Source organism: Phaethon aethereus (assembly GCF_964289735.1).
Source record: "Phaethon aethereus genome assembly, chromosome: 10".
In the NCBI taxonomy this organism is placed as follows: domain Eukaryota; kingdom Metazoa; phylum Chordata; class Aves; order Phaethontiformes; family Phaethontidae; genus Phaethon; species Phaethon aethereus.
The window spans coordinates 24,901,727-24,927,157 of NC_138586.1; the positions used below are offsets into that span (position 1 = coordinate 24,901,727).

At 41.5% G+C, this 25,431-nt stretch overlaps 1 protein-coding gene across 1 annotated transcript in view; it reads left to right on the forward strand.

The window, feature by feature from the left end:
• Positions 1-24,818, forward strand: part of LAS1L (LAS1 like ribosome biogenesis factor) — a gene marked incomplete at both ends in the record, with an annotated part of 39,504 nt that extends 14,686 nt beyond the window's left edge. The window contains 6 exons of the mRNA XM_082003980.1: positions 2,454-2,539; positions 4,029-4,244; positions 5,444-5,579; positions 6,173-6,552; positions 9,047-9,188; positions 24,728-24,818. Of these exons, the coding sequence (XP_081860106.1) occupies positions 2,454-2,539; positions 4,029-4,244; positions 5,444-5,579; positions 6,173-6,552; positions 9,047-9,188; positions 24,728-24,818 (1,051 nt within the window). The remainder of the gene's footprint in view (positions 1-2,453; positions 2,540-4,028; positions 4,245-5,443; positions 5,580-6,172; positions 6,553-9,046; positions 9,189-24,727) is intronic.
• Between the last annotated feature and the right edge of the window lie 613 nt (positions 24,819-25,431).

The window sequence follows — 25,431 nt, forward strand, 5'->3', positions numbered from 1 at the left end:
GTTAATGGAAGACTGTGCCTATATCCAACTCTTTAGAACAACCTACACATTTTCTTTGAGAGCCCAGCATTATTAAAAACAGTTCCCAGAAAGGATTCATACATGTGCCTTCTACTTCTGTTTATTAATAATAGCATGGTAACTGTATTGAAAATGAGACCCTATCACACTGTGGTTTCCATTGGTCTTTATATAGCAACATAAATACAGTGATATGCCATGGGGTTTCTCTTAAGTGCAGATTGATCTTCCTTTAGAGGGAATTCTCCATTAAATGTTCTCGTGTGAATGGTCACAGATTCTCTTACTTCTTCAGAAACTCAGTAAAAGCTCTACCTTCTGTAGCCCTTGCTACCAGTCCAGTTTCCACCATGGCATTTGTTTGAGAAGATGAATAGTAGTATGCTACCAAACCAGCAACTAGCGTGCAAACATATGTTTGTGTGTGTGTGTATGTTTATATAAGTGAACACAGAGGTTTCTGGAAGTTGTTTTTGAATGCCATTGTGGTAATTGCGTCTGCTTTGCTTTGTATCTGTCCTGAAATGCTGCAGCTGTTTACTCTTTCAGTCACATGGAGCCTGTCGTGTATCACAAATGCAGGTGGGCTAGTGCTTCTCCAGTGGCCTCTATGAGAATCTAGTTTTCTAAAGGACTGACTAATGGTACTTTCCTTCTCAGCTGAAGACAGGGTTGTTCGTGCAGTCTTGTATGTATTCCTGAAGATGCTTAATTTAAGGACTCAGCTTCTTGCTTTCATTTGAGAGAATTTTTTTGTCTTTATTCACAGAAAATAGACCATGTGGGAGGGAGGAAGGCTGGTGCAGAACACATTGACAAGGTTGTGACTCCATTAGGTTTGGAAACTTGGATTATGGACCCAGGGATAACAGAGTTTGAGTTCTCTTGAATATGTCAAGCAAACTATGAAAGTGCTATTTTAATTTAGAATGCCTATGTAATTTTGAGTAAAACCTTTAATTTCCCCTATCGACATACCCTGTAATTTGGATTGTGCAGAGGGCAGAAGATTCCTCTAGACCTAAAGCAAAATGAGCTAACTGGAAAGGATCCTCTGCTGTTTGCTTCAGAAAACTGACCCAGTGGACCTTTCGTAGTTAGATGTTCTGCTTAAATGGTTCTCTACTGAAGCTGCCATCTGCATGGAGATGTCCTTAATAGTTGGTGATGATCAGTCATTGTGTGTAGGAATAATGGTAATTATGCTGGAACTGTTTCCAGAGAAGAGAAGGATTGGAACTGGATTTTTTTAGAAACAAATTACATTCTACCACTTGCCTTCTGATTTCCCACCACATCATCTACTTATGACAAAATGGTCTAGTGTTTATGTGTGTTCTTTCTGTACTCTGAGATCTTCATCTGCTGTTTGTATTTATAAAAATCCTGTGTTGGATCTAAGTTGTGCCTGGATGTTTAGATTTGGAAGTCACCCCTATTGGAGAAGAAAAATTTTCTCACCCTTTCTAATACCAAAATATTTTGTGTTTGACATGGGTACTACCATTCCAAACCTAAGGAGTCTGATAGCAAAACCAATTGTTTCTGTGGAATTTATTCAGTGTTTGAAAATAGGCACCTTGATTTTTATCCTGAGAAGTGTTTATCTTAGTGTTGTATCTTTGCACAGATAGAGAGACTCATGGATAGAGGCATGAACAGAAGAACTCGAGAGAATCCCGTGGCTGGATATTGGGGTAGTTGTGGGAATTTTGCTTCTGCCCCTTCGCTATATTTTACTTTCAAGTGTCAGTTCAGCCTACCTATGTGTGTCCTCTCCATCTTCCACTTGCATTAAGCCAGCCTAATAGGAGATGAAGTGGTCCTTGAGCTGGACCATTCAGTGCTGTCAGACTAACTAAAGTTCACAGGGTAGTTATAAGGGCAGGAGACATCCAAAAAAGAGCTGTATGGAAGAGCAGTTATGACCCTACTGCAACTTATCTGCCAGACAGCTGTGTGAACTGCACCTTAAGGTGTGCCTTGCCAGCAAGTCAACGGGGTTGGCTTTTCCACTGAAATTTAACCTAGCTCTGTGGGTCAGAGGTCCTCAAATCTTGGCGGGCCTGCTGGCAGAGGACTTGGATCCTTCTGCAAGCCGTAGGTATTTCAGTGTGATAAATGTTCCTGTCCATTTGAAATGTTTATGACAAATTTTCCTGTGCTTTTGAAATACCGAGATATTTGCCCCTGCAACTCGAGCAGAAATGTTTCCTTCGAGGTTCTGTTCCAGTTTGCACATTCCAGTACCGCACATTCCCCCCAAGTCTAGTGGGATATATACAGCCCAAAACTGGCATACAATTTTAATGTCTTACAACGAGCTACACAGTTCCAGGTGTTTGGCTCTCAGACTTGTTTCAGAATTGGTGGAAGTGGTGTTTGGATATAAGTAAGTAAGTGGCATTAATAAGACTTTCTGATTGCTCTAGGGAGGCAGTGGCTGAAGCTCTTCTCAGTGATGGCTTTCTCATCCCAAAGATGGATTGTCTGAAGATGCTAAATATCAAGTATGAAGGTTAGTGTTTTGGGCACCACATAAGTAAAAGGTGCATAGCTAGTGTTATGTCCAAGTCTGTTCTTTTTTTCTCATTACATTGAAATCTCTAATTCTCTGCATATTTTTCATATACCTAGGTCCTTAAACATCTTGTCCTGGTTTCAGCTGGGATAAAGTTAATTTTCTTCCTAGTAGCTGGTGTAGTGCTGTGTTTCGGATTTAGTATGAGAATAATGTTGATAACGCACATCATGATGTTTTAGTTGTTGCTAAGTAGTACTTACACTAGTCAAGGGCTTTTCAGCTTCTCCTGCACTGCCAGCAAGAAGCTGGGAGGGGACACAGCTGGGACAGCTGGCCTAAACTGGCCAGAGGGTTATTTCGTAACATATGGTGTCATGCTCAGTATATAAAGTGGGGGGAGTTGGCTGGCACTGCGGCTTGGGAACTGGCTGGGCATCAGTCAGTGGGCGGTGAGCAGCTATATTGTGCATCACTTACTTTGTATATTATTATTATGATCATTATTATATTATTTTCTCTTCCCTTGCTGTCCTATTAAACTGTCTTTATCTTGACCCATTTTTTTTCAATTCTTATCCTCGTCCCACCACGGGGTGGGGAGGACTGAGTGAGTGGCTGCATGGTGGTTAGTTGCTGGCTGGGGTTAAACTATGACACATCTTTTGACCTGTTCTCCAGACCCCTTTATGGCCATGCTTAGCAATTGCTTTTGCATAAATCTCTTACCATGGAAGGACAGCTCTTCACCACTGAATGCTGCCTGGCCAAAACATCTTTTGAAGCTTGCATCTCTGCCCTTACCTGCAATAGTTGCTGATTTGATGAACTTCCGCTAGTTTCTTTTCTGCATTGAAGATTTGAAGCAAACCTAAATGTGGGTTTTTTTGAGCCTCATTCACCAGTTGCATCTTAGTTCCATGCTGCTGCCCATATGTGTGGATTTTCTGCAAGAGAATTAGGTGCCTAGAGGCAATGAAAATTAATAATTTCTGTATTTCCCTGGGACCTCTTGGAAACACCAGCCAAAGAACTTTCCAAAAAGGATCCTCAAATTTCTGTGACTATATTACAGTAGTAAAGATTTATGAGCTTTTTGATTCTGTGTTGCTTTGCTCAATGTGCCTTCTCTTTGCCGTATATTTTTAGACAGGATAGCTCCTCATTATGTGTGAAGTAAGCTGATACTGGAAAGGGATTAGCAGAACAGATAGATTTTCCTGTGGTTTACCATGTGATTAGATCAGGCATTGTATTTTTTGCTTTCATTGAGCTTTTGTGTTAATTATCAATTTGCTGCTTATTTTACTTCCCTAGCATAAAAAAATTATAGTTCCAGGTTCAGTGAGGATCCCAGGAAATACCCTGCAACCAGTGATCTCAGAAAAAACTACTTTAGTTTGGAACAAGTGTCACACCCATGGTTCACAAAAAATTACAAAACAGTGATTTTTGGCTTCTCTTTTTTTTTTTCTTCTTATTGCAGTAAATAAAGAGGTATGGCAGTTCAAAATTCCTCAGACATTCTACTGCTTTTGGCAGCCTTTGCTGACAGGCCTCCTGTCCCGAAGTTTTACACAGATCCTAATAGAGAAAATGTTCATGGAGTTGAAAGAATGTTCTGATTCTTCAGAACTCCGGCCTCAGTTCTTGATCAACTGGATTTCTGAGATGCTGACTGGCATTGCCAAAGTAAATGCTGGTGAGTATGTCTGGAATTTGTGTGTAAAAAATGTAACAGTCTCTTCCGTACTATTGCGAAAACTGGGAGAGTGGTGTGACCTTTAGATGAGAAGTGCAATAACCTAATTATTACATTTTGTCTCATGTGAACATAGAGCTTTTATTGTTGCATTTCATACACTTTTCAACCTGCAGCTTACGTATGTCATGCATATCTTAGCAAAAAATTGAAATTGTTATTAGCAACTTTGCTGCAGCCTCCTCGGGATAGGAAAAGCTGATCTCTCCCATGAAAGATCAGGCCCTTAAGTGCTATTTTTTCCACATATTGGTACTTGTAGGAAATAACAGTAGCAGATAACAAATAAAGATGTTATATGCAACCTGTTACGATTTCCCTGTTCCCAGTTCTTTCCTCACTTACAGAAGCCTGCCTTTACAAGATATTTATATAGTCTTGCTGTTCTTTTTTAATCCTATCGCAGGATTTGTCATGCCTTCTAAACTTACAGAAAAGTAATAAGTAATATTTTGCTTTCTATTCCTAACACATTAGAACTGTTTAAATTCACAAACTGTGTTTCACTCTAGAGACAGGGGCACAGAAGAGCTTTAATTATTCAAAGCATGTTACAGGAATTCTGTTAATAGGACTTTAATACTGTGATACACTGTATCCCTGAGGAGGTTTCCAGCTGGTTAATTTTGCCACTTCTTCTGTCCTCTCAGTCTGTCCCAGTCTGCACCAAGCTTTTGCCAGTATCTGTGGCAGTCATGGGTTCATGTTTGATGCTTTCAGTCAGCACTGAGCATGTCTGTTATGTACCAAGATCCCTGAATGGTAGGAGTTCCCAGCTGTTAAGTCTACTCATTGCCGTGCTATGTGGAACAATACCAGGTCCCAGAAGCAGCATACTGCATTTATTTGAGACAATACTGTACAAACACATCTTGTGACTTTCTTGTTTGGGATGGCATGCACAGAACTAGCTTGGGAACGTCTGCATCTCACTGTGGTCACATCTTGTGGAACTAACCTGTCTGTCAGTGCATTGGCAAGTCTCCTGTAACAACCTTGATGTATTTGGTCAGTACATCTGGTCTTGGATTGGAATGACAGCTTATTTGAGGATGAGTATTCCAGTAAAAATGCAAAGGGATGAAGGGCATATTTTAATGGTTTTGAGCATCTTGTTGTTTTCATTATCTTCTTTGAAGGGAAGAAAAGACAACACTGTAACAAACAGGTGTCTGTGAAGGAGCTGTTCCTCCACAAAGTTCCTTTGCAGTGGATAAGACTGACTGATAATTGTTTGGAAGCTCCCTGCTGGGCAACCCCACACCTTCTTCAGCTGTAAGTTTGACCCTGTGACCTAGAAAAGGGACAGCAAACCGTGCTCTGTAACAGCTCTGGCCTGCTCCCTTGTGATTCACTGAGTTATGGCTGCCTTCCCTTCCCTTCCTTCTAGTAGAAATTGTGGCAGGTGCACATAAAGCCCAGCTTGTTGCCACTGATCTCCCCATTGATTCTACAAAGAAAGGAAGGAGGAGAACTTAAAAGGATTGCACCTTCAAAATGAAAGCGGAGATTATCTGGGGGGGTATTAAAGCAGCAACCTGGTCAGAAGAAAAGTGACTTGGTAGCAGAGGTGTGACTGCTTATACAGGTGATATGAATTTAGCACAGGTGGTAACTTTTTCACATGAAAACAGCAAAGTGGGAATTCAGTTAGAGGTATCCCCAGTCCTTAATTTTAATCACAAAGAGGGAGTATTCCAGCATCCACCCACCAGGGAATAATCAGATTTGCCTGTTAGAGGACATATCTGAGCAAGCTGTCCTGGAGGAAACTCACGCTTAAAAGGCTGCTTGCTCAGCTTGATAAACCTTCATCTGGAATCTTTTTTAAGCTTTTAAGACTTTGACATTGTCCTTTTCCTTTCTAGGATCCTCACAATCATGAGACCTCGCTTGCCACGTTCTTCGCGGAAGAACCTTCTCTATCTCGCTTCCGTTTACACAGAAGGAGGTGGCCCTTTGTCCAGTCCAGGCCTGTCTTCAGACTGCAGTGAACAGCCAATTTACACTATAGAGAGCTTACAGTGGAGGGCCAGGCAAGAAAATCAGGTTAAAAATCAAGGGCAGACTGTAGAGAAACAAGAGGATGTGCTGGAGAGAGATGATGGTGTAGAGGAGGTGGAGGAGGAGGAAGAAGAGATGGTAACTGAAACAAGTCCTTTGGAAGGACTTGCTCATTCTGGTAACATGGTGGCTATTGCTGAGAAAAGGGCAGCACTGCAAGGGTCCGCGTGGCAGATCACTGCAGGTAAAAAATGACTTTGTTAGACTTAACATTTGCCAGTGACAAAGACTGTCTAATTGAAATGCAAAGGCATCTCAGCCCTCTGGGCCTGGCCAGAATTGAAGTGTGCTTCAAAATCATCTAAATGCCAAATCACTTAAAACTGTTTTTTTCCCAATCTTGTGTTTTATGTGCAGGAGTCATCTTTCTTAAACTCTTAAAATACTGTGAGTGCTTTTTCCAGGAGCATGTTGTTACTGCCTCATTAAATTATTTATCAGACTTTTCCAAACTGTTTAAAATTTCAATGTATCCGATTGATGAGGCAGCATATATGCCAGCTGTGAATGGCAAAGAAAATACGGGTGTTTCTTGGACTTCTGTTTGTCAGACTTGGGGGTATTTGAAAGCGCAGTTTGGCTGTGCTGGAAAGCACCAGTCATGTGCTCATAAGTGCCATGCTCCAGGAAAATTGCTGTTATGACATGGTGGCGAGCAAGGCAAGTATTTAGAGGGAATAAACAGTATATCCAGTGTTTTGTTAGCTTTACTACAGTCGCTGTATTTTCTTGTTGGGGTGGAGGATTCTGTAGCTAAGAAGATTTTTGCATAAGTGATTTATGGAGGGACTTGAAGATAGGAGGAGGTTGGTGGAGAGGAGTTGGAGGCAAAGTGATATTTAAAGGAAGAAGAAAAGCAGCCATTAGAAGACAATGAACTCTTGTACCCCACTGACAGGGGAATTTTCCAAAGTAAAAAAACAAACAAAAATCTGCCTAAGGAGCTTGGCTTAGTTATGCTGATGTGAACAGCTTGTTAGAGCTGGATGTTTTGAGAATGTAAGCAAAATCGTCCTCTGCTTCAGTGACTTTGGTTCAGATCAAGCAAAGCTTTCCCTGAAGGAACATGCATTGTGTCCTGAACCACCTGATTTTTGTGAAGATTCTGTTTGTGTAGTTATTTGTGGGTAAACTTAATTTCAGTTTGAATAACATCTGTGTAGTTACCATCCTTAAACAATTTGAAACTATAGCCAGTAGGTATCTACAAACCCATGACAACATGTGGTATATCAACTATGTACTAGGTTGTTGCCCAAAGAGAGGGCTTAGTCTGTTAAATGTATATAACTGTAACTTGACTTAGAGCTGTGTTGGATATTACCAAATGCTGTTTCTGCCCCTTTTTAAGTCGTAAATTATAACGCATAGAAAGCACTATCCTATGTCAAGATTTTTTTATTATATTAGATGCCAAGAATGGTATAAAAGGAAAAACAAATCTGGTTCTTTAAGGCAATGCTTGGGTTTTTGAGCAGATGTCAGGTACGTAAAACATATCAGTTTCAGGCAAAAAGAAGGAAATGGCCAAGTTGTACATGACTAGCCAGGGTTCCAAATAGTCTGTGTAATTATTGCTGGCTTTCTTGAGTGGAGTGCCTTATCTTCTAAAGTCTTCTGTCTGCTGGTCTTCACTGAGCTGCTAGTAAGCATTCCAGAAGTAAGTGTTCTGGTATCAGGAAAGCACATAGGCTTAAGAAATCTTATTGTCGAAACAATGACACATAATAATTTGTAACTTTTCATTTAGTTAAACCTGAAATAAGAATGAAATTTAAAGGAGGAGTTCCCTATTGGGAACTGCCTTTGAAATTTTGGCACTACAGTATAAAGGAATGGACTCACTGATATTATCAATTGTGATGGATGGTTTCACATTGTGCAGTTTCTAGCCTCCATTGGAAGCAAGCTTTAACAAATGTGAAGTCATGGAGAGGAAACAGCGATAGGTGCTCATAAAAGTAAATAGCAGAATTTCCAAGACATTGTCATATTCTTTTTCTTTGTCATCTCATCCCAGCTCACCTGTCTGTCCAGAATTACTTATTGGTTAATTAGGCTTCTCCAGCCTTATACTCTTCTACTTTTGTGGCTTTGGTTCTTTTGTCACTGTTGCACTGTTGCTGTGCAGCTGCTAATCTCAGCAAGTCATGAAGAAGCTGGTGCCTAGTCTCACTGGAGGAATGAGCTACTGGATGCAAAGGTGTTGTTTTGTATGTTCATATGTGTATAAATGGCTCTTTCCATTTACAGAAGTATGCAGAGTAATTTTTAAAAATTAACATATGTAAGTCAATGTGTATGTTTCAAATGAAAGTATGCTTAAAAGAGCAAGGTAAATATGTTGCTCTAGAATACTGTGGGTTTTCTTTTAATGGACATTGTCTCACAGTGGTTTGGATGAGCTGCACTGTGTAGACTGTGTGATGTTACATGACTCCAGATGTGTCCCTGATGTCTGACATACTACAGTGACTTTCTTTGGAAGACGTAGTAAGGTTAGAAATAAAATTAGTTAAAACTACAGTTCAAGTTTATTTGTGCTGAGTACCTGAGATTGTTCATTTTTGCTGAATGGCTGACTTGCATGAGATGGTATTTATGGACTGGGAGGGATCTTGTTTTTTGAAAATCTCTGGGGAGCTCAGACTTCTTGTTTATGTACTGTTTTTACACAGATGAAGTACCATGGAAAGACTTTCCTCTTGGGAAACTCCCAGGTCAAACAGACGACCCTGATGGTCTCTTGTTGGATAATTATTCCATGATGTCCCTGCTTGATCAGCCAGTGAGAGATGAGTGGAAGTCTTCTAATACAAAGTGAGTAATGGTGCAGGCAGGACTTTGCCCCTGAACCGTGAAATGCATTTGTCTCTGTGCTTTGTACTATATAATATAAAAAATTAGGGATGAGATTTCCTTTTTGCTTTTGTTTCACTAAATAGTGTGACCCAAATATCTACTACTATCTCTAATATCTACTAACTGTGCTTCTCATGGATTTTTCAAGTAACATGAGTGTTTGGAAGGACCTTTGCAGTGCTGGTGTAATAGCATAACAGCCTGCTCTTCAGACTGTGCTGACAACTTTGTGTTGTCTGATGCTGTTGGTAAGATACAGTCTGCTGATCTCTTAGAGTTACTAGTCTGGAAGTGCAGAATTTTTAAAACAAGCTACTGAGAGCTGGTGCAGAATCTGCCTGGTGATACACTGGGATGCGTAACTTTAATGGGAAGAACTGTGGCCTTGCCATTAAAGCATTCAGGACTAGAAGCCTTGGAAGTTGTTAGCCACCTCCATTGTCACTTTTCCCAGACCAGCTAATCTTGTATAGGAAGGAGCCATCATTCTGAAATGCACAGTGGTTTACTGAAGCACTTTGAGGTCTGTTAGTGGGAAAGCCTGACAATGAGAAGGTAGCCACAGGAAGCGGCTGACTGCAGATTACTTTTGTAACACCCGAGGAAGGAATTGGCTCTACATAACCAGGGTGGTGAATAAGCTGAGAGTTTCACATCAGCGAATGCAAACACATCTCTCTTCTGTATGCTTGAAATGGAGACTATAATACGATTCTTGAGTAAGGTCTATGTCACCGCAGTCCCAGCCATTGATCCTGTGGTTAACCCAGCATGAGCCCAACTCCCTTCTCCTCACTCTCCCGCACCTCAAGAAGAAACTCTTCCTGCATGTTTGTACTGCATTAGTCATCATTCTGTCCTTGGAAGAAGTACGTTTGCATTGTTGATGGACAGTCAGACAGAAGTTACTGCTACCTGTATTGCTGTGACAGCTCACCAGTATCATAGGATGTTACTTCATGAAGCCCTAACAGCTATCCTTCGAAGCTGAAAGAATATAATCAAGACATGCCTCTCTGCATTTGTCTCCTTTATCTTTTGCTGTTGTCAAATCTGAGAGCTGCTATTTGTAATTGCTGCTGTTCTCATTCCCTTTTGGGAATGTACTTTTGTTTTGCACTCCCTGGGTCTTGTGCCCTATCGGAAAGTTAAATGTAGTGGCATAATTGGCAATAAAAAATGCGATTTCCATTGGTATCCTTTGAGGAAGCCAGTTTATAATCTTACCATCTTCACTTCTCCTGCTCTTTCTAAGAGAAACCATTACAAGGATTAGGAGATACTGCTGCTTAGCAGTTTGGAAGTTATTAGCACAGCCTCAGCAGGCTTGAAAACCCAATTTCTATTAACTGGGACTCTGATCCTCAGCCACAGTATGTTGGCATTGCCCAGTGACCTTTTCAGAGCTGCAGCCTAGTGATTTAAGCTGCAGATCTGACCTCAGTAAAGAAACACAGGTTGTCATGGAAATAATGGTAGTATTCTATAAAGCTTTAGTTAGATCACCTCTGTTTCTAAATGAAGCTTATCCAGTTAAACCATCCCACTGAAGATGTTTTAATAGGATTGTTATTTCACCCTTTGAAGTTGTTGTGGTTTAGCCCCAGCTGACAACTAAGCACCACACAGCCACTCACTCACCTCCCTCCTCTCCGGGTGGGATGGAGGAGAGAATACAAAAAACTCAAAACTCGTGGGTTGAGATAAAAAGAGTTTAATTGGACAGCAAAGGAAGAGGAAATAATGATAATGATGGTGATGATGATAAAGGAATATACAAAAAACAGTGTCATAGTTGCTCACCACCTGATGATCAATAGCTTGTCCCCAAGCAGCAATTCCCGCCTCACAGCCAGCTCCAGTTTGTATACTGGGCATGATGTTATATGGTATGGAATATCCCTTTGGCCAGTCTGGGTCAGCTGTCCTGGCCGTGCCCCCTCCCAGCTTCTTGTGCACCTCCCCGCTGGCAGAGCGTGTGAAGCTGAAAAGTCCTTGGTTTTGTATAAGCACTACAACTACTTGGCAACAGCTAAAAACATCAGCATGTTATCAACATTATTTTCATACTAAATCCAAAATACAGCACTATACCAGCTATCAGGAAGAAAATCAACTCTATCCCAGCTGAAACCAGGACAGAAGTCAAAGGAACTTGTATGCTGTAAGCTGTCAAATCAATTTCATCACATACACAATAGGAGATGGGCTTATATGTGTTTTAATCCAAGGAACACTTCTGAATATAAATGAATGGCAGTTATTTTCTTTAATACTTGATAGGATAACTTTCTAATCAGTGAGTCTTTCCCTGTAGTTGATGGGCCCAATCTAGTAGCTTCAAGAAAATGCGAAGAACATTGACAGTCATGCAGGGTGTGGCGTTGCGCTGGGAAGAGCTCTTGCACATATTCATGTTTTCACATACTCAGAGTTGTCTTCAGGTTAGTTTCCAGTTCCAAACTTTCCAAACAGCAAGGTTTCCATTCTTCTCCATCCTCTTGGTCATCCTACCCGGGACTAGTCTGCTCTCTTGTCAGTTCAGGCCTACTGAGATAGTGTTGTTTCTGCTTGATTCATCCAATCAAAATGTAAAATTAACATCTAACAGATTACTAGGTAGTCAAAAAGATACTGTCCTTTCCTACTGCTCCTCTTTCTGATGGTCCATATACTTAATGAAGGCCTTGGTTCCAACACTTCTACAAGAGGCAGGACCAAACCTGCCTCTCTTTAACCTCTAAGAGATGAAATGAGTTATCCTTTTTGAGTCCTCTTGAATGATGTTAATCCCTGACAAGACCTATGTTTGAGTGCTGTATGAATTTCTTCTCAGACTGTGAAGACAGCAGGTAACCATTTGTCTTCTGATAGTTTGTCATCCCAAAAAGAAGAGTAAATCTATACTAGATGCTAGAAGTCCCTTTTGATTCAACAGAAGAGCCCTTTGGTGTCAGCCAGACATGAATCATGTTTCTTGCAACATGTTTCATGTTGGGAATAAGGCAAATTCATGGGATTTGCAGATCTACTTTCAGCCAGCAGTGCCCCGGCACTCTCTCTGTAGTCACAAATGATAGAATACTTGATCTCAGAGACTTTAAACGTAAAGCTATTTGACTTGATGCTTAGGTAGGTGAGATCACTGATAAGAATAAGGAACTGCAATAGAATTCTAATTGGCTACAGTAATCAGTACCATTTGGCATGTAGCCAGAAGGATCTGACAGGAGATGGGTGGGGGCTTCTTAATCTGATCCTCGTTGGCTCAGTTGATTTTTCTATGCATGGTAACTGGAATCATCGTTACAGGGGCTGTAACGAAGCGTTTGTGGAGTAGTGTGATTCACTTGTTCTTGACTTTGTAAGCTGCAGCAATGTGCCCTTTCTGATTTGTGTGTTGTAGGCTTCAGGTGTTCTATAATCCCAGTATATTTCTGGGAGTGGTTCCTCGAGTAACAGGAATTAAAGATCACCTAATGATTCCAGGTTCTGCTCTACAAGCAAAAGAATTCCTCTAGATATAAACTTTACATCATACCACTGATGTAGATGTTAAAGGAGATAGAAGTTGGCCATGCTAAAATCTGCTGTCTGAAAATCCACAGCACATATTACTCAACTCATTTGTTAATTTTAGTGAATTTTTATTACTAATAATTTTTTTTTTTCATTTTGCTTTGGACATCAACAAAATCTTTGCTAGTGTCAGCAGGAGTTAAAGTCAGTGCTAGTATTGAAGTGTGATTAGTTACAGCTTTACTCTGAGTGTGGAAACATCTCTGTTAAATAATATTTAGAATAGACTTAAGAATAGAAAATTTTGGTCGAATTATGGAATATAAGTCATCTCACATGCATCTCTGTTCCATTCCAAGTAATGTGATACAATCATAGAATAGTCCAGGCTGGAAAGAAACTTGAAAGATCATCTGGTCCAACCTTCTGTGGGAAAGGGAGCCTAGATGAGATTATACAAACTCTGTCCTTGCCAAATTCCTCTTATCTAATAGGCAAAGCTTGATAGCAGGAGGGGTGGTGCAGAAGACCCTCAGACAAGGAAAAAAAGCTAGCAGGGTTTTCTATTTTTGGATTCTTGAGAAATGTAAGTATTGTTTGAGAGAAAGCAGCAAGCAGAAACTATTTCTATGGTGCTGCCCAATTTTTGCAGCTGATGTGCTTACCAATATTTTATCTTTGCCTCTTTTATTGCACGCATTATGTGGGAACAGCAGTGGTTTGGGATCTTTGATAATCTGTGTCTCTTTCTTTTACCTCTAATCCTCTAGTTGCAGGTGGTTGGAGAAATGATCTGGTTGTTCTTTTGTTGGTCTCCCAGCCCCAGCTGCTTTGCCTCCTTTTCCCTCCCCATATCAGTGGTCATTTTGCTGCAGCTTCCAACATCTGTGGTGGTGAGAGTGAGAAGACAGTTGTTTGTTTTGTTGAATACAAGTGCCAACAGTGGCAATATGCTCCTGTACTGTCACAGGGTAGGTGAAGAACTGAAATTTATCACCGTGACAGTGTTCTCCTATATACCAAATTCTTCAAAAGTCTGTGCCACCAGTATATGGCTAGCTGCTCCTGCAGCTGGCAGAACACCTTGCAGTTTCTATAGCTTTGTCACCAGCAAGGTAATTGACTGTGTTCTTATCGCTTTTGCTTTGGTTTTGGCTGCTTTCATTTAATGCCCACTAAATCTTTCTTCCTACTACTGCTAGGAGTTTTGCTTGCTAGCCCTTCATAAGGAAGGCTCAGCTGTGGATGCAGGCAGCTGACCTGGAGATGTTTTCTAGATAGTGTTTCCACTGTATTTTGGTTATGTTCCAACAAGAAAAAAATCCTCTGTGTTTAGAGTTCCATCATAGTTCCTAACAACTAGAAAGCAGAACCATGAAGCAAGCAACCACTGGTGCACCTGGTCCTGCTGCACCTTCAGTGTTATGTTCCTTTCTCCTTCTTATCAAACTTTGACACTTGTAGCTGCTTTTGTGATGCTCAGTTGTTGCAGTGAGTCATGTGAGCAGTTCAAATCTCAGCAGCTTTACAGCACTGGCAAGCAGTAGTTGAGTGTTACGATTAAATGGTGACTTGGTAAAGCTTCCAGTCTGTCCCTGTCTTAATATCACCTCTTGTGACTTCAGAATAAATGTGATCTAATTGTTTGGGTTTGGAGGGCATATAAGGGTAGTAGGAAAGAGTTTTGGGAGGTAAAACTTGTTGGGATTTTTGCAAATCCATTAAATGTCCAAAGTGGGTAAGATTTCTGGTTTTCCAAGACTTGCTTTCCTTATTGTGCTTCAAGAGCAAAGCATCACATTGGCATTAAGACGGAAGCTGTAACTGTGGTTCTGGGAGTTATGATGTCTGTGAAGGTGCTTTGAGATTCTTGCCCGAATAGTCTGCAAGGACACGTATTTAAAGGATCTTAAGAAAAATCCCCAAACACAAAACAATTGCCCACACATCAGCAAGTGCATCTAAACACAAGGCTGATCTTTGGCTCAGCAAGTTTCCGATTCACAAACTGCTGGCAGGTGGGAAGGTAATTGGGAACACTGTTGTTCTGTTCTGTGTCTCTGTGGTTACTTACAGAATGTAGTAACCTGTTGCTTTTGCATGTAGTTGGAGACAGGCAACTCAGACCTTTGATCTTGGCTAGTGCAAACACTTTACATACTGGAACTGATGTGCAGCTAAATCTGGACCCTAATAGCATGGTGCACGCTCTGGAAGGTCTCCTAGGATGCGTTCATCCTCCCTTCTCCCTGAATGTTAATAGTCTAGGAAATATGTGTGGCTGTTTTTTTAAAAGGCTTCTTTCTCATAACAAACTTGTTAGGGATATTTTTCTCCCCTCCATGCTGTAGCAAGCATTGGAAATTCAGATTTGTACTTTGTCATAAACAACCTGCAACATGCATAGCTGTAGAGTTGCTCTGAGAAAAATATTTGTACTGTTAATTAGATACTGAAATGGATTCTCATAATTACAAATGAACCATTTTCTTTATTCATAAGCTGTTCTTTGTAACGTACGGTTCAGTAATTTTCCACAGGTGAGCCATTACTTACCTATCTTTCAGGTAATGTTCTCTAATGTTTACTTTCTAGGACTTGTTTATGATTCCATTGCTTGCAACAAATTAGGAATAAGTGATCCTTGCTTCTGGGTACATGAAAAGAAGCAGCGAGTCATACAGAACAGACAAGGCTATGGGGAAATGCTAAGTCAACCTGTCCATACACAGAAGAAGAGCAAATATATTGCTATAGGATAGAAAAAAACTGTCTGTCATCCAGTTGAAAATTTCCAAGACGTTCTTGGGCTCAAGGCTTACCTGAAGTATATAAATTTCCAGTAATTTCTGCTCTGTACCATACTTGTGTAACTGTAATGGGAAATTTTGCTAAAGATACTTATCAGAGGCAAGAACCTTGGAGTAATACGGGTTATCTTCAGGAAGCAGTGCACTCTATGCCATAGTACTTGCCTACACACTTGACTGTGGCCCCTACCTTGACTTGGAGAATAAGCTGCTGGTAAGCAGAACAGAAATGTTTGCCAAGGCGCACAGCTTCTCTGATGCTGGAAGAGACAAACCTAATTTGCATTATAAATTCATGCTCACATGTGCCAAAATACTCCTCTTGATATCTGCAAATGGACAGCTGGAAGGACCTGTTTTTTCCAGTTTCTTTGGTGCTTTTCTTGTAGGTAATTCTTAGTTATTAATGTATTAATGCTTAGTTATCCTTGCAAGGATATGAAAAAACATGTGGTGACATTAAGGAATTCATGACAGAGTGGCTGGTGTAGATTGGTTGTTTTATGGTTAGGAGGAAGCTGCTGTTTCATTTTATAGTGCAAGTGGTAGGTAGACTGCCCTGGGGAAAATCAGACCTTTTCTGCAATGCCTATCCTGGAGGCAAGGGTGGAATTTCTGTGGTGATGCTTCACAGAGGCTTATACTGATGTTGCCAGGGAACTAGCCACCAGTGAAACCAATTACCCAAGCTGGTTTAGAAACCTTGCTTTAAAAAAGGGAGGGGAAGCCTGAGCCACCAGTAAATATCTTGCAGTTAAGGTTGAAGTTATCATTTGCTTTTTACCTACAGGATTCTGTTCTCTTCATGTACCATAGAAATAAAAGAGAGGGAAAGTGATGTACATGATGTAGCTGACTTCCGGAAGAAATCACATTAAGAGATGATTTCTGCTGCATTGCAGTGCCTCGTGATTATATTACAGAAGCAGAATGAGTCCCCACTAACTGCTGCATTGCAGACCTGCACGGAGTGTGTTGCCTGTTCTGTGTAGCATAAAATTACTTGTACTTCTCACATTCTTACTCCAGAGAAAACGAAAGCAATCTATAAAGCAGGTACATAAGGAATCATCTCGCTAACCCCAAAATTCAGCCTCTTCTAGGGTGGAATGTGGTAGCAGTTAAGACAAGCATAGCAAGTGTGTTGGAAAAACAGTATCCTGGGAACTTAAAATAGCAAAGGTCACGCTTACTAATGTCTACTACTGTAGGCTGTTTTTTTCATATTGTCTTGAAAATAGTTTTCTGCATAGATTGCTGCACGCCTTTTCTTCATATTTTAATATGAAACAATTTCAGCATATATTCAACGGTGAAATTGCCATAGAGGTATATAATTAATTGCTTCTAGGAATTTGTAAGTTGTCTTCAGACTTGTTTTAATCAGAGTTTGCTGCTGTCACCTTTCAAGAGACCTCATTTTAAATAATGTCAATGACAAGATTTATAATTTTTCTTACGTGATTCTTGTGTAAGTTACAAAACCTTGTTGTCCAGAAGGTGCCTCAAAAGAACCTGAGGCTTTGCTTCAAATCACACCATTCTTCCTGTTCATACCTCCTTGGCTTCTACACTGCATGTATTTGTGGCACATAGAAACTGAAGTGCTTTAAGGCACCACTAAGGTGGTGTCATGACTGTAAAGCTATACAAGACAGTACTGGTTCAGAGAGTTTTTGTAGCCTAAAAGACGGGAAAGGGAGGAGTCAAAACCCTTGAAAATCCAGAAGGTGGGTTAATTTTAATTTATTGTTCTTAACTGCTTTTGATATTGGAGAAAAAGCAAACCTGTGGGAAAGGAGCATGGTTTGATGGCTGGAGGCATGTTTCCTCATATTGTATTTAGGCATGAACAGGAGCAGGGAGAGATGACAAACCATTTCTCATGACAGACCTCTGTTCCCTTATTGCGAGAGATGTGGGGATGGAGAGTGGTCTGGAGTAGTTACAACAGAATCTGAAAGACCTAGAACCTGTGCTCATTTCAAGAAAAGCGTGGCTGCACCAGCAGAGCAGGAAGCTGGCTCTAGCCTGTTCATGAATGCTGGAAATAGAGGCACCCTTTGCCAGAGTAGAGAATCTCATTGATGCTGTCAAGAATTAGTGTGGCAGTCTAGGTGATTTTTATACTAGAAACAGGATTGAGCTGATGAGTAAAAAGGTTCATTCCTTCTTATCACTTCTGCTGGTGTGTATCCTACCTCAGTTCTATCTGCCCTGGGTTGTCTTGTATCGAGTGAGAAAGTTTTGTTTTCAACATTAAGCTCTGTCAGTCCCTAAACTAGCAAACAAACTGAGATTAGGCTCAAAACATTCTCTAACATCCACGTTCATTTGACCCCACAGCAGTAGTTTGCCTACACTGTTCTGTACTGCTACAGGGATAATACCGCCTTTTCAAGCAAGTAGTATTGTGGTTTAGCAGTGTTAAGCACAACGCTGCAAAAGCTGAGTTGTGCTACCAGAACAGAGCTGTTGGGCCCTTCCTTGAATGGAAGCAATTAGTGTTAAGCTTGTTGGGTTTTTTTCTCCTTTGGAGAAGGCTTTACCCCTTCCTAAAGGGAGAGAGAGGTTCCTGAATTTATTAGGAAATGACAGAAGGAGATAGTTGGAATACAGAGGCAGCTTCAAGGTAAAGTGGAAGATGCAATTCTGGAAATGACTTGTCTGTTGCAAAGGGGATTGGGATGACCAGTTTATCTGTTCTTCTCTAGTCTGGTGTATTTTATGACTGTGTTTGCAGTTGAATTTGGTTATCTGCACACATTCCAATGGTGTGACATACTTTGCTTGCTTCTTATGGTAGACACTGTCTGATATCCAAATGCCTGATACTGTTTGCCTTGTGTTTTCCCAGAACCATCAAGAACTATTTTGTTGACATGGAAGAAAGGGCATTTAGCTGAGGACACCTAATTAATGCATTTCAGTTAGAAGCAATATCTCCAGTGTTGCTGCATGTGATTTTTTTTCCTCCTCTTAAAACCAGGCACTTGAGTGATGCAAATCAATGTGAATAAAGCACTGTGATACAGCACTGGACACAATTAAAACTACTGATAGGCATGGAATGGCTCTCGCTTAGCCTAAACTATTCAAGATCTGTACTAATGGTAGTCACTGAGGACAACTTCACGGAAACATTTCTGTGGAAGAGAACAACCACCTCAATTTGTTTATTTAAAGTTATTTTTAAAAAAAAAACAGTAAAAATAATGTAGTAGCATCAGAAGTATGCAGTGACGCGGTGTAGCGTACTGGGTTTGTTTTCCAGAAATTCAATCTCAATGTAGGAAGGCCTGGTACAAATTTGAATTACAGAAAGCAGACTTCTCAAACAGCAGGAGCGAGCACACAAAGGTGATACTTCTTATCCTTAAAGAAAATGGGCATGGAAGGCATGCCAGCAAATTGTTTGAGCTGGGTCATTCTGAATTTTGAAAGTAGTTAATACTGTTATAAATTGCCCAGAGAGACTGTAGAGTCTCCATCCTTCGAGGTATTCAGAACTCAGCTGGACGTGGGCCTGGGCAGCCTGTTCCAGATGTCCCGAGGAGGGGCATTGGACTAGACAATCTTAAGAGGTTTCTTCCAGCCTCAGTGGTTCTATGAAAATATCTCTGTTCATTTCTCTTCCTACTTCCTCAACGAAAACTGATAATAGCAATAAATTGCTGAAGTAGTTTTAGTAATAACCTAAAATCTAACTGAAAAGAAGCTTCCACATGTAACCACTTTTGTCCAAAATGAAAACTAACTTAAGACATTTGTGGTGACAGTATTACAGTCCTTTCACCTCTGTGACTGAGAGTTCTTTCTAGGCCTGCCAGTAAACTGTGGGTCACAAGCAGCAAATAATCTGTCAGAAGAAAAGTCTGTCTCTAGTGTTGGTGGATCAAGTTCTGCAATGGTCTAGATCAAACCAGTTAATGTTTCCTTCCCATATTGGTAGCACTAGGTTCCTTTGGAGGGAGATGCCTGGACTGTATTTTGAAATATTATTTAGTCACGGTGAGGACTGATTGTGTATTGAATTCAGACTAAAATGTTGCAAGCCAGATATATAGATTTCCGGGCTTCATTGTACAGACTCGGAAAAAAGCCAGCGGGTGTTGCTTTCCCCTGTGCCCCCAGTAATTGCTTTCCATATGGCCAAAGATGCAGAGAGGAGTAATTGCAAGACCTTCATCTATATTCAGCCAAGAAGGTGGTCGTCTTTTTCTCTTCATGTGCTGCTTCCGGTTGGCTGTTTTTTGAACAATGTAATGTGTCGTGCAGCTCATATTAGTAAAAAACACCCATGTAGAAAATGAAAAAGCACATACCAGGCCTAAAGTAAGGTGTTTCTGCATCTCTTTAGGTGTGTGAAAGGGGTAGACAGTTTCTGCCACTTGAGATCACAGCCTGGCAGGAGGCCAAGGAAAAAAGCTTAGAAAGAAACATGAGGAAAACCTGTTGTTCCCACCAGTGAAAAGGAGCAGAACCTGATTTACTCCCGTAGCTGTGCCTGGAAACAATACAAGTTTCATCAGGAGTGTTACAACAGCAGCTTGTTCATTCTTCTTACTTCCCTTGCATAGCAACTTCTCTGTTTGCCAAATGCCATGTGGCATTAGAAAGGTTGTCTGACTTGCCCAGAGGCAGAGTGGAGCAGATTTTCTTGGCTACTTCTGATGAATTCTTCTATGTAGAAACTTTGTCCACTGTCTTGCAGCTACGTGGGTTTTCTGCCTCCCCTTCAAAAGGGGCTTGTATGGGCTATTCCAGAAGGGCTGTTTGCTATTTCTTTCTTCTTTGATAGTGCCCTCCAACTTCTCTGTCTGCAGAGAGCTGTTCTGCCAGGCTCACTGTAGGGGTACCGCAGTGTGGCATGAGAGATTGTGAAAATTTGATGCTTAATTTTGAAAATATCTATAAGATGCTTGGAAAAAGCATCTGCAGCATAGGCAATGGGACACGCCCTTTCTAGCCATGGCCATCTTTATCTTTCTCTCTGGCTCCACAGCCTCAAAGCAAATGAAGGTAATGACCGCAGAAAGAGTTTCCTGGGGCATGAAGTTTGACATTAATTCACAAAAAAGGACTTTGGACAAGTCACATAACAGAAGCAGAACCTCTTGCTGCAGCCCTAGTTCACCAGGTCCACAGATGAGAATGGAGTGCTTGGTGATCTTATGATGCATTTAATCTATGTTTAACGTCTGCCTGAATTCTGCCTGCCTTGTTTGAGGTCTGTGCTTCTTACTAAATAGTTCCTATGAACTGTAGCAAAACTTGATTACATACCAGGAAAAATAGGTTTAAGCTGACATCCTCCCTTCCCGTTTAAAGATGAACTCAAAGTTGAGAGACAATCAAGACCCCACCTCAATTCCCATGTTTCACTCTGTTTTCCACTTCTGTTGCAGTTTCTGGAGGTTTGGAAAATTGGAGAATGTGCCTTCCCTATGCTGAAAGCAACAGTCTAGCTACCCACAAAGTTTTCCCCCACAAGGTTGCTGGATAAGTCATTTTTTTTCTTCTTTTCCTGTTCCTGTTTTTCTGTCTGCCCCTTATCACACAGTTTGGCCTCCTGTGGAACCCTTTACACACAGCCTCTCTGGTTTGCCATCAGATCTTCCCAAAGACAAGTATGCTGTTTGCAAAGCAGAATAGCTCGAGTCTCAGAGAAGCAAAATAGTTCAAAAAGAGCTGAATACAGCCAAAACCTGTGAATTTTGAGGCTGTACTCCATTGTCACGTATTTAGCTGTCTTTGTAGATATACTGTTGGAAAAGACTAGTGGCAAGCCAAGTGGCTGAGGGACAAAATAGCACTGATTATGGAAAAGGCACTTTCTCCCTTGAATCCCAAGTAATAAAGTGGTTACTCTGCTTGGCGATACTCTAGTTTCATCCCTTCTGAAAAGCTGTGTGTGATGAGCTTGCTCTTGGCAACCTTCATGCAGTGCAGTTAAGGCAGAGAGTGATGTCAGTGTCTGTCCCCCAAGTCCCTGTCCTGGGAATGACAGAAGGTCTGTGAAGCCATGAATGATACATCACAAGGGAGGAAAAATTATCTCATTAGTAGGCTGAATTCATGACAGTTTCCAACAGCCAGAGGAAGACAGTCAGGGTCATTACACTGGGTGTAATAGCTGTGATGTTTCTGTGCTGGCTTTGTCTGTAAGACCTTTGTCAGTGTTTCATCTGAACAGGGGGTGTCCAAAAGGTGGTTTGACCTTAAAGGAGAAATGATCTGTCTCTGGGGAGCCCTGAGCAGCAGCCAGTTATTCCAGTACTGAACAGCTGGAAAAGACATTGAGTTTTTCGGTGTATAGCTTGAAGTTGCTGTATAACTAAAACTTTCCAAATATCTCAGTCTTGTTTGCAGAAATTATCTTCTGTCTTCAGAGGTTTTTGTGTTTGTTTTAACATGAGGCATAAGTTCCTGTGATGCTTGGATACTTTGGAAAAGCTTGCAGTTCCTTCCTTCCTGGTCCCAACAGACTGTGTTCTTTGGGGTTTTCTCATGTATGCTGTGTATGTGTGTTGTCCCAAGTTTGCATTTAGTGTTGCTGTGGCAACATCTGAAGCTTTGAATAGCTGCTGCCATCCTCAGGCAGGTGTTTTGTTTTTTGTGATAAGCATATGTGCGTTTTGTTTACTCCCAGTGGCAGCTTTACCTGGCAGTAGGGGCAAATTTGGCAAATAATGACCACTTGGAGAGTTTTCTGAGGGTGGAGTTGCTGACATACAATTGCTTTAGGGTTTGCATCAAGTGGTTGCACTGACATTTCAAAAATGGGATTCTTCACTTAATGGTCATGGATAACGACCTGATCTCCTTCTATGACCAGGTGACCCGCCTAGTGGATGAGGGAAAGGCTGTGGATGTTGTCTACCTGGACTTTAGTAAAGCCTTTGACAGCGTCTCCCACAGCATTCTCCTGGAGAAACTGGCTCGTGGCTTAGACAGGTTTACTCTTTGCTGGGTAAAGAACTGGCTGGATGGCTGAGCCCAGAGTTGTGGTGAATGGCGTTAAATCTGGCTGGCGGCCGGTCACAAGCGGTGTTCCCCAGGGCTTGGTTCTGGGGCTGGTCTTGTTCAATATCTTTACTGATGACCTGGATGAGGAGATCGAGTGCTCCCTCAGTAAGTTTGTAGATGACACCAAGTTGGGAGTGTTGATCTGCTGGAGGGCTCTGCAGAGGGATCTGGACAGGCTGGATCGATGGGCTGAGATGAACTGTATGAGGTTTAATAAGGCCAAGTGCAGGGTCCTGCACTTGGGTCACAACAACCCCATGCAATGCTACAGGCTTGGGGAGGAGTGGCTGGAGAGGTGCCCGGCAGAAAGGGACCTGGGGGTGCTGGTTGACAGCCGGCTGAATATGAGCCGGCAGTGTACCTAGGTGGCCAAGAAGGCCAACAGCATCCTGGCCTATATCAGAAAGTGTGGCCAGCAGGAGTAGGGAGGTGATTGTGCCCCTGTACTCAGCACTGGTGAGGCTGCACCTTGAATCCTGTGTTCAGTTTTGGGCCCCTCACTACAAGAAGGATGCCGAGGTGCTTGAGCATGTCCAGAGAAGGGCAACGAAGCTGGTAGGGGTCTGGAGCACAAGTCTTACGAGGAGCGGCTGAGGGAACTGGGGTTGTTTAGTCTGGAGAAAAGGAGGCTGAGGGGAGACCTTACCGCTCTACAGCTACCTGAAAGGGGCTTGTGGCGACGTGGGTGTTGGTCTCTTCTCCCAAGTAACTAGTGATAGGACGAGAGGAAATGGCCTCAAGTTGCAGCAGGGGAAGTTTAGATTGGATATTAGGAAAAATTTCTTCACCGAGAGGGTGGTCAAGCGTTGGAACAGGCTGCCCAGGGAGGTGATGGAGTCACTGTCTCTGGAAGTGTTCAAAAAACATGTGGATGTGGTGCTTCAGGACATGGTTTAGAGGACACGGTGGCGCTGGATTAATGGTTGGACTTGATGATCTTGAAGGTCCTTTCCAACCTTAGTGATTCTGTGATTTTGCTGTCCTGAGGATGAGAGGCGTAAGCAGGTAGGTGAGAGGGATGGTCAATATATGCTGAAGGGTAAGGACAGTGAGTAGGCAGGGAATATATTCTTACCCTGGAGGATGCTAGGTTGTAGCTAGGAGTGCCTGAGCTCTCCTTGGGCATAAGCAATAGAGAAAGTGAAAAACATGCACAAGACAGCTAGATTTTCCCTTTTTTTCCTTCACAATATTAGATACCAGGTTTCATGTGGATCCTTTAAAGATTTGTTTTATTGATAAAATTTAGCTTTCACCTTCACCATTCTCATAAAATGCGTAAAAATGATAAAACAAACCCTTATCTGACCTACTTAACAGCATGGTAGCAATTTAAGCTCCTTCACAGAGTAAAACTTTGGGTAGGGAAAGGTTTACATATGTTCTCCAACTGTTCATTGCGCCTTGTGTTTGACAGTGCCTTACGTCTGGGAACACTATGTAAAATCTTGCTTGTTCCTTTCTGTGCTGTGTTAGCAAGTCATACAAATGGGTCGTTGTTTGGGGGATCTCCTGGGACTCAGCCCTAGCTGGGTAACTTCTGCAATAAAAAGGGATTTTACGCCTGTTTGAGTGAGCCACCTTATAAAATTAGAAATTACTCAGCATGCTGTGGGTGTCACCAAACACCAACTTCCTTTAAAGGCTCTGTAAACGCACTAGTTTCTGTGATTCCCTCATAAACCCATAGGAATGGCTGGTCTCCATGTGCAGAAGGTATAGGCATTCTAACATTTGTAACTTGTGACAGTTTTCATGTTGACTACTTGCTATGTTAGCATTTCACCTGATTAGCTTGTATTCCTAGCTGCAAAGGACAGGTGAAAGTTCATCTGAAAATTGTTTTGTGGTTATTTCTGAAGTCATGTCTCCCTCACAATTGTTAGTAACTGGTAACCTTTCCTTTGGTTTGTGCTTTGGTACCTTTGGCACCTTGGGACTATTGCCTTTCTTAAACAAACTGGTTAAAAACTAAGGACATTCCAGCAGCTAATTGTTCAGAGCTAAAGGTGAGAAATGTGGTTTTCTTTTGGAAATAAAACTTGCTAACAAGTTTAAAGTGGTATCAAAATTACTTTAATGATGTGAGCTTCTAAATCAGCTCAGTGCTTCTGTGCTTTATTTCTCTTCCTCTCACAGCTCTGCAGAATTGAATATTCCTGTGGCAGGAGGATTGTTATGGACCCAGAATGACTTCCATAAAATAAAAAGTGGCCTTCAACTTTTCTAAGACAGCAGTGCTCTGCGGCTTTCAGTATTACACAAGATAAGTGGCATGGAAGAACTAGTAATGGTGATGGGGAAATAGCCACTCGAGGATCTTTTTAAGTTCCATGTGTAGTAACCATTGTCTTGCTTAACCACTATCATGAACTTTTAGCGCTAGATGCTGTTTGCCAAATACAGTTTAGAGTACTTCGGAATCTCTCAGTGCTCCTTATTTTTTTCATGGTTAATAAATACAACTGACTGAAGGCAAACCTTCTTTCTGGAGCCTGTTTTTCCTTTTTCACTCAGGTATTCTGGAAGTCCAGGTAGTCTGGAAAGTGTCCTGTGTCCTTGTTAGCCAGACTATTGAGCCCTTCCTATTTCAGTGACACTACTATTGTCCTGTACGAGTTTGCATGATTTTGCCAGGATAAGATTGTGCTACAATTTTCATCTTGCTAGGATTTCACAGGAAGCTTCAGTGATCAAGCCAAGTTATAGCATGGCTGAGTGCACTGTAGTCCATAAATATCTTTGAAAATACTTTCTTTTCACCATTTTTTTCCAAGTGGTAGTCTTGAGGCCACTACTACCTCTTTTTAAGGTTTTCTGCTTGATGTGATTTCTGTTCATGA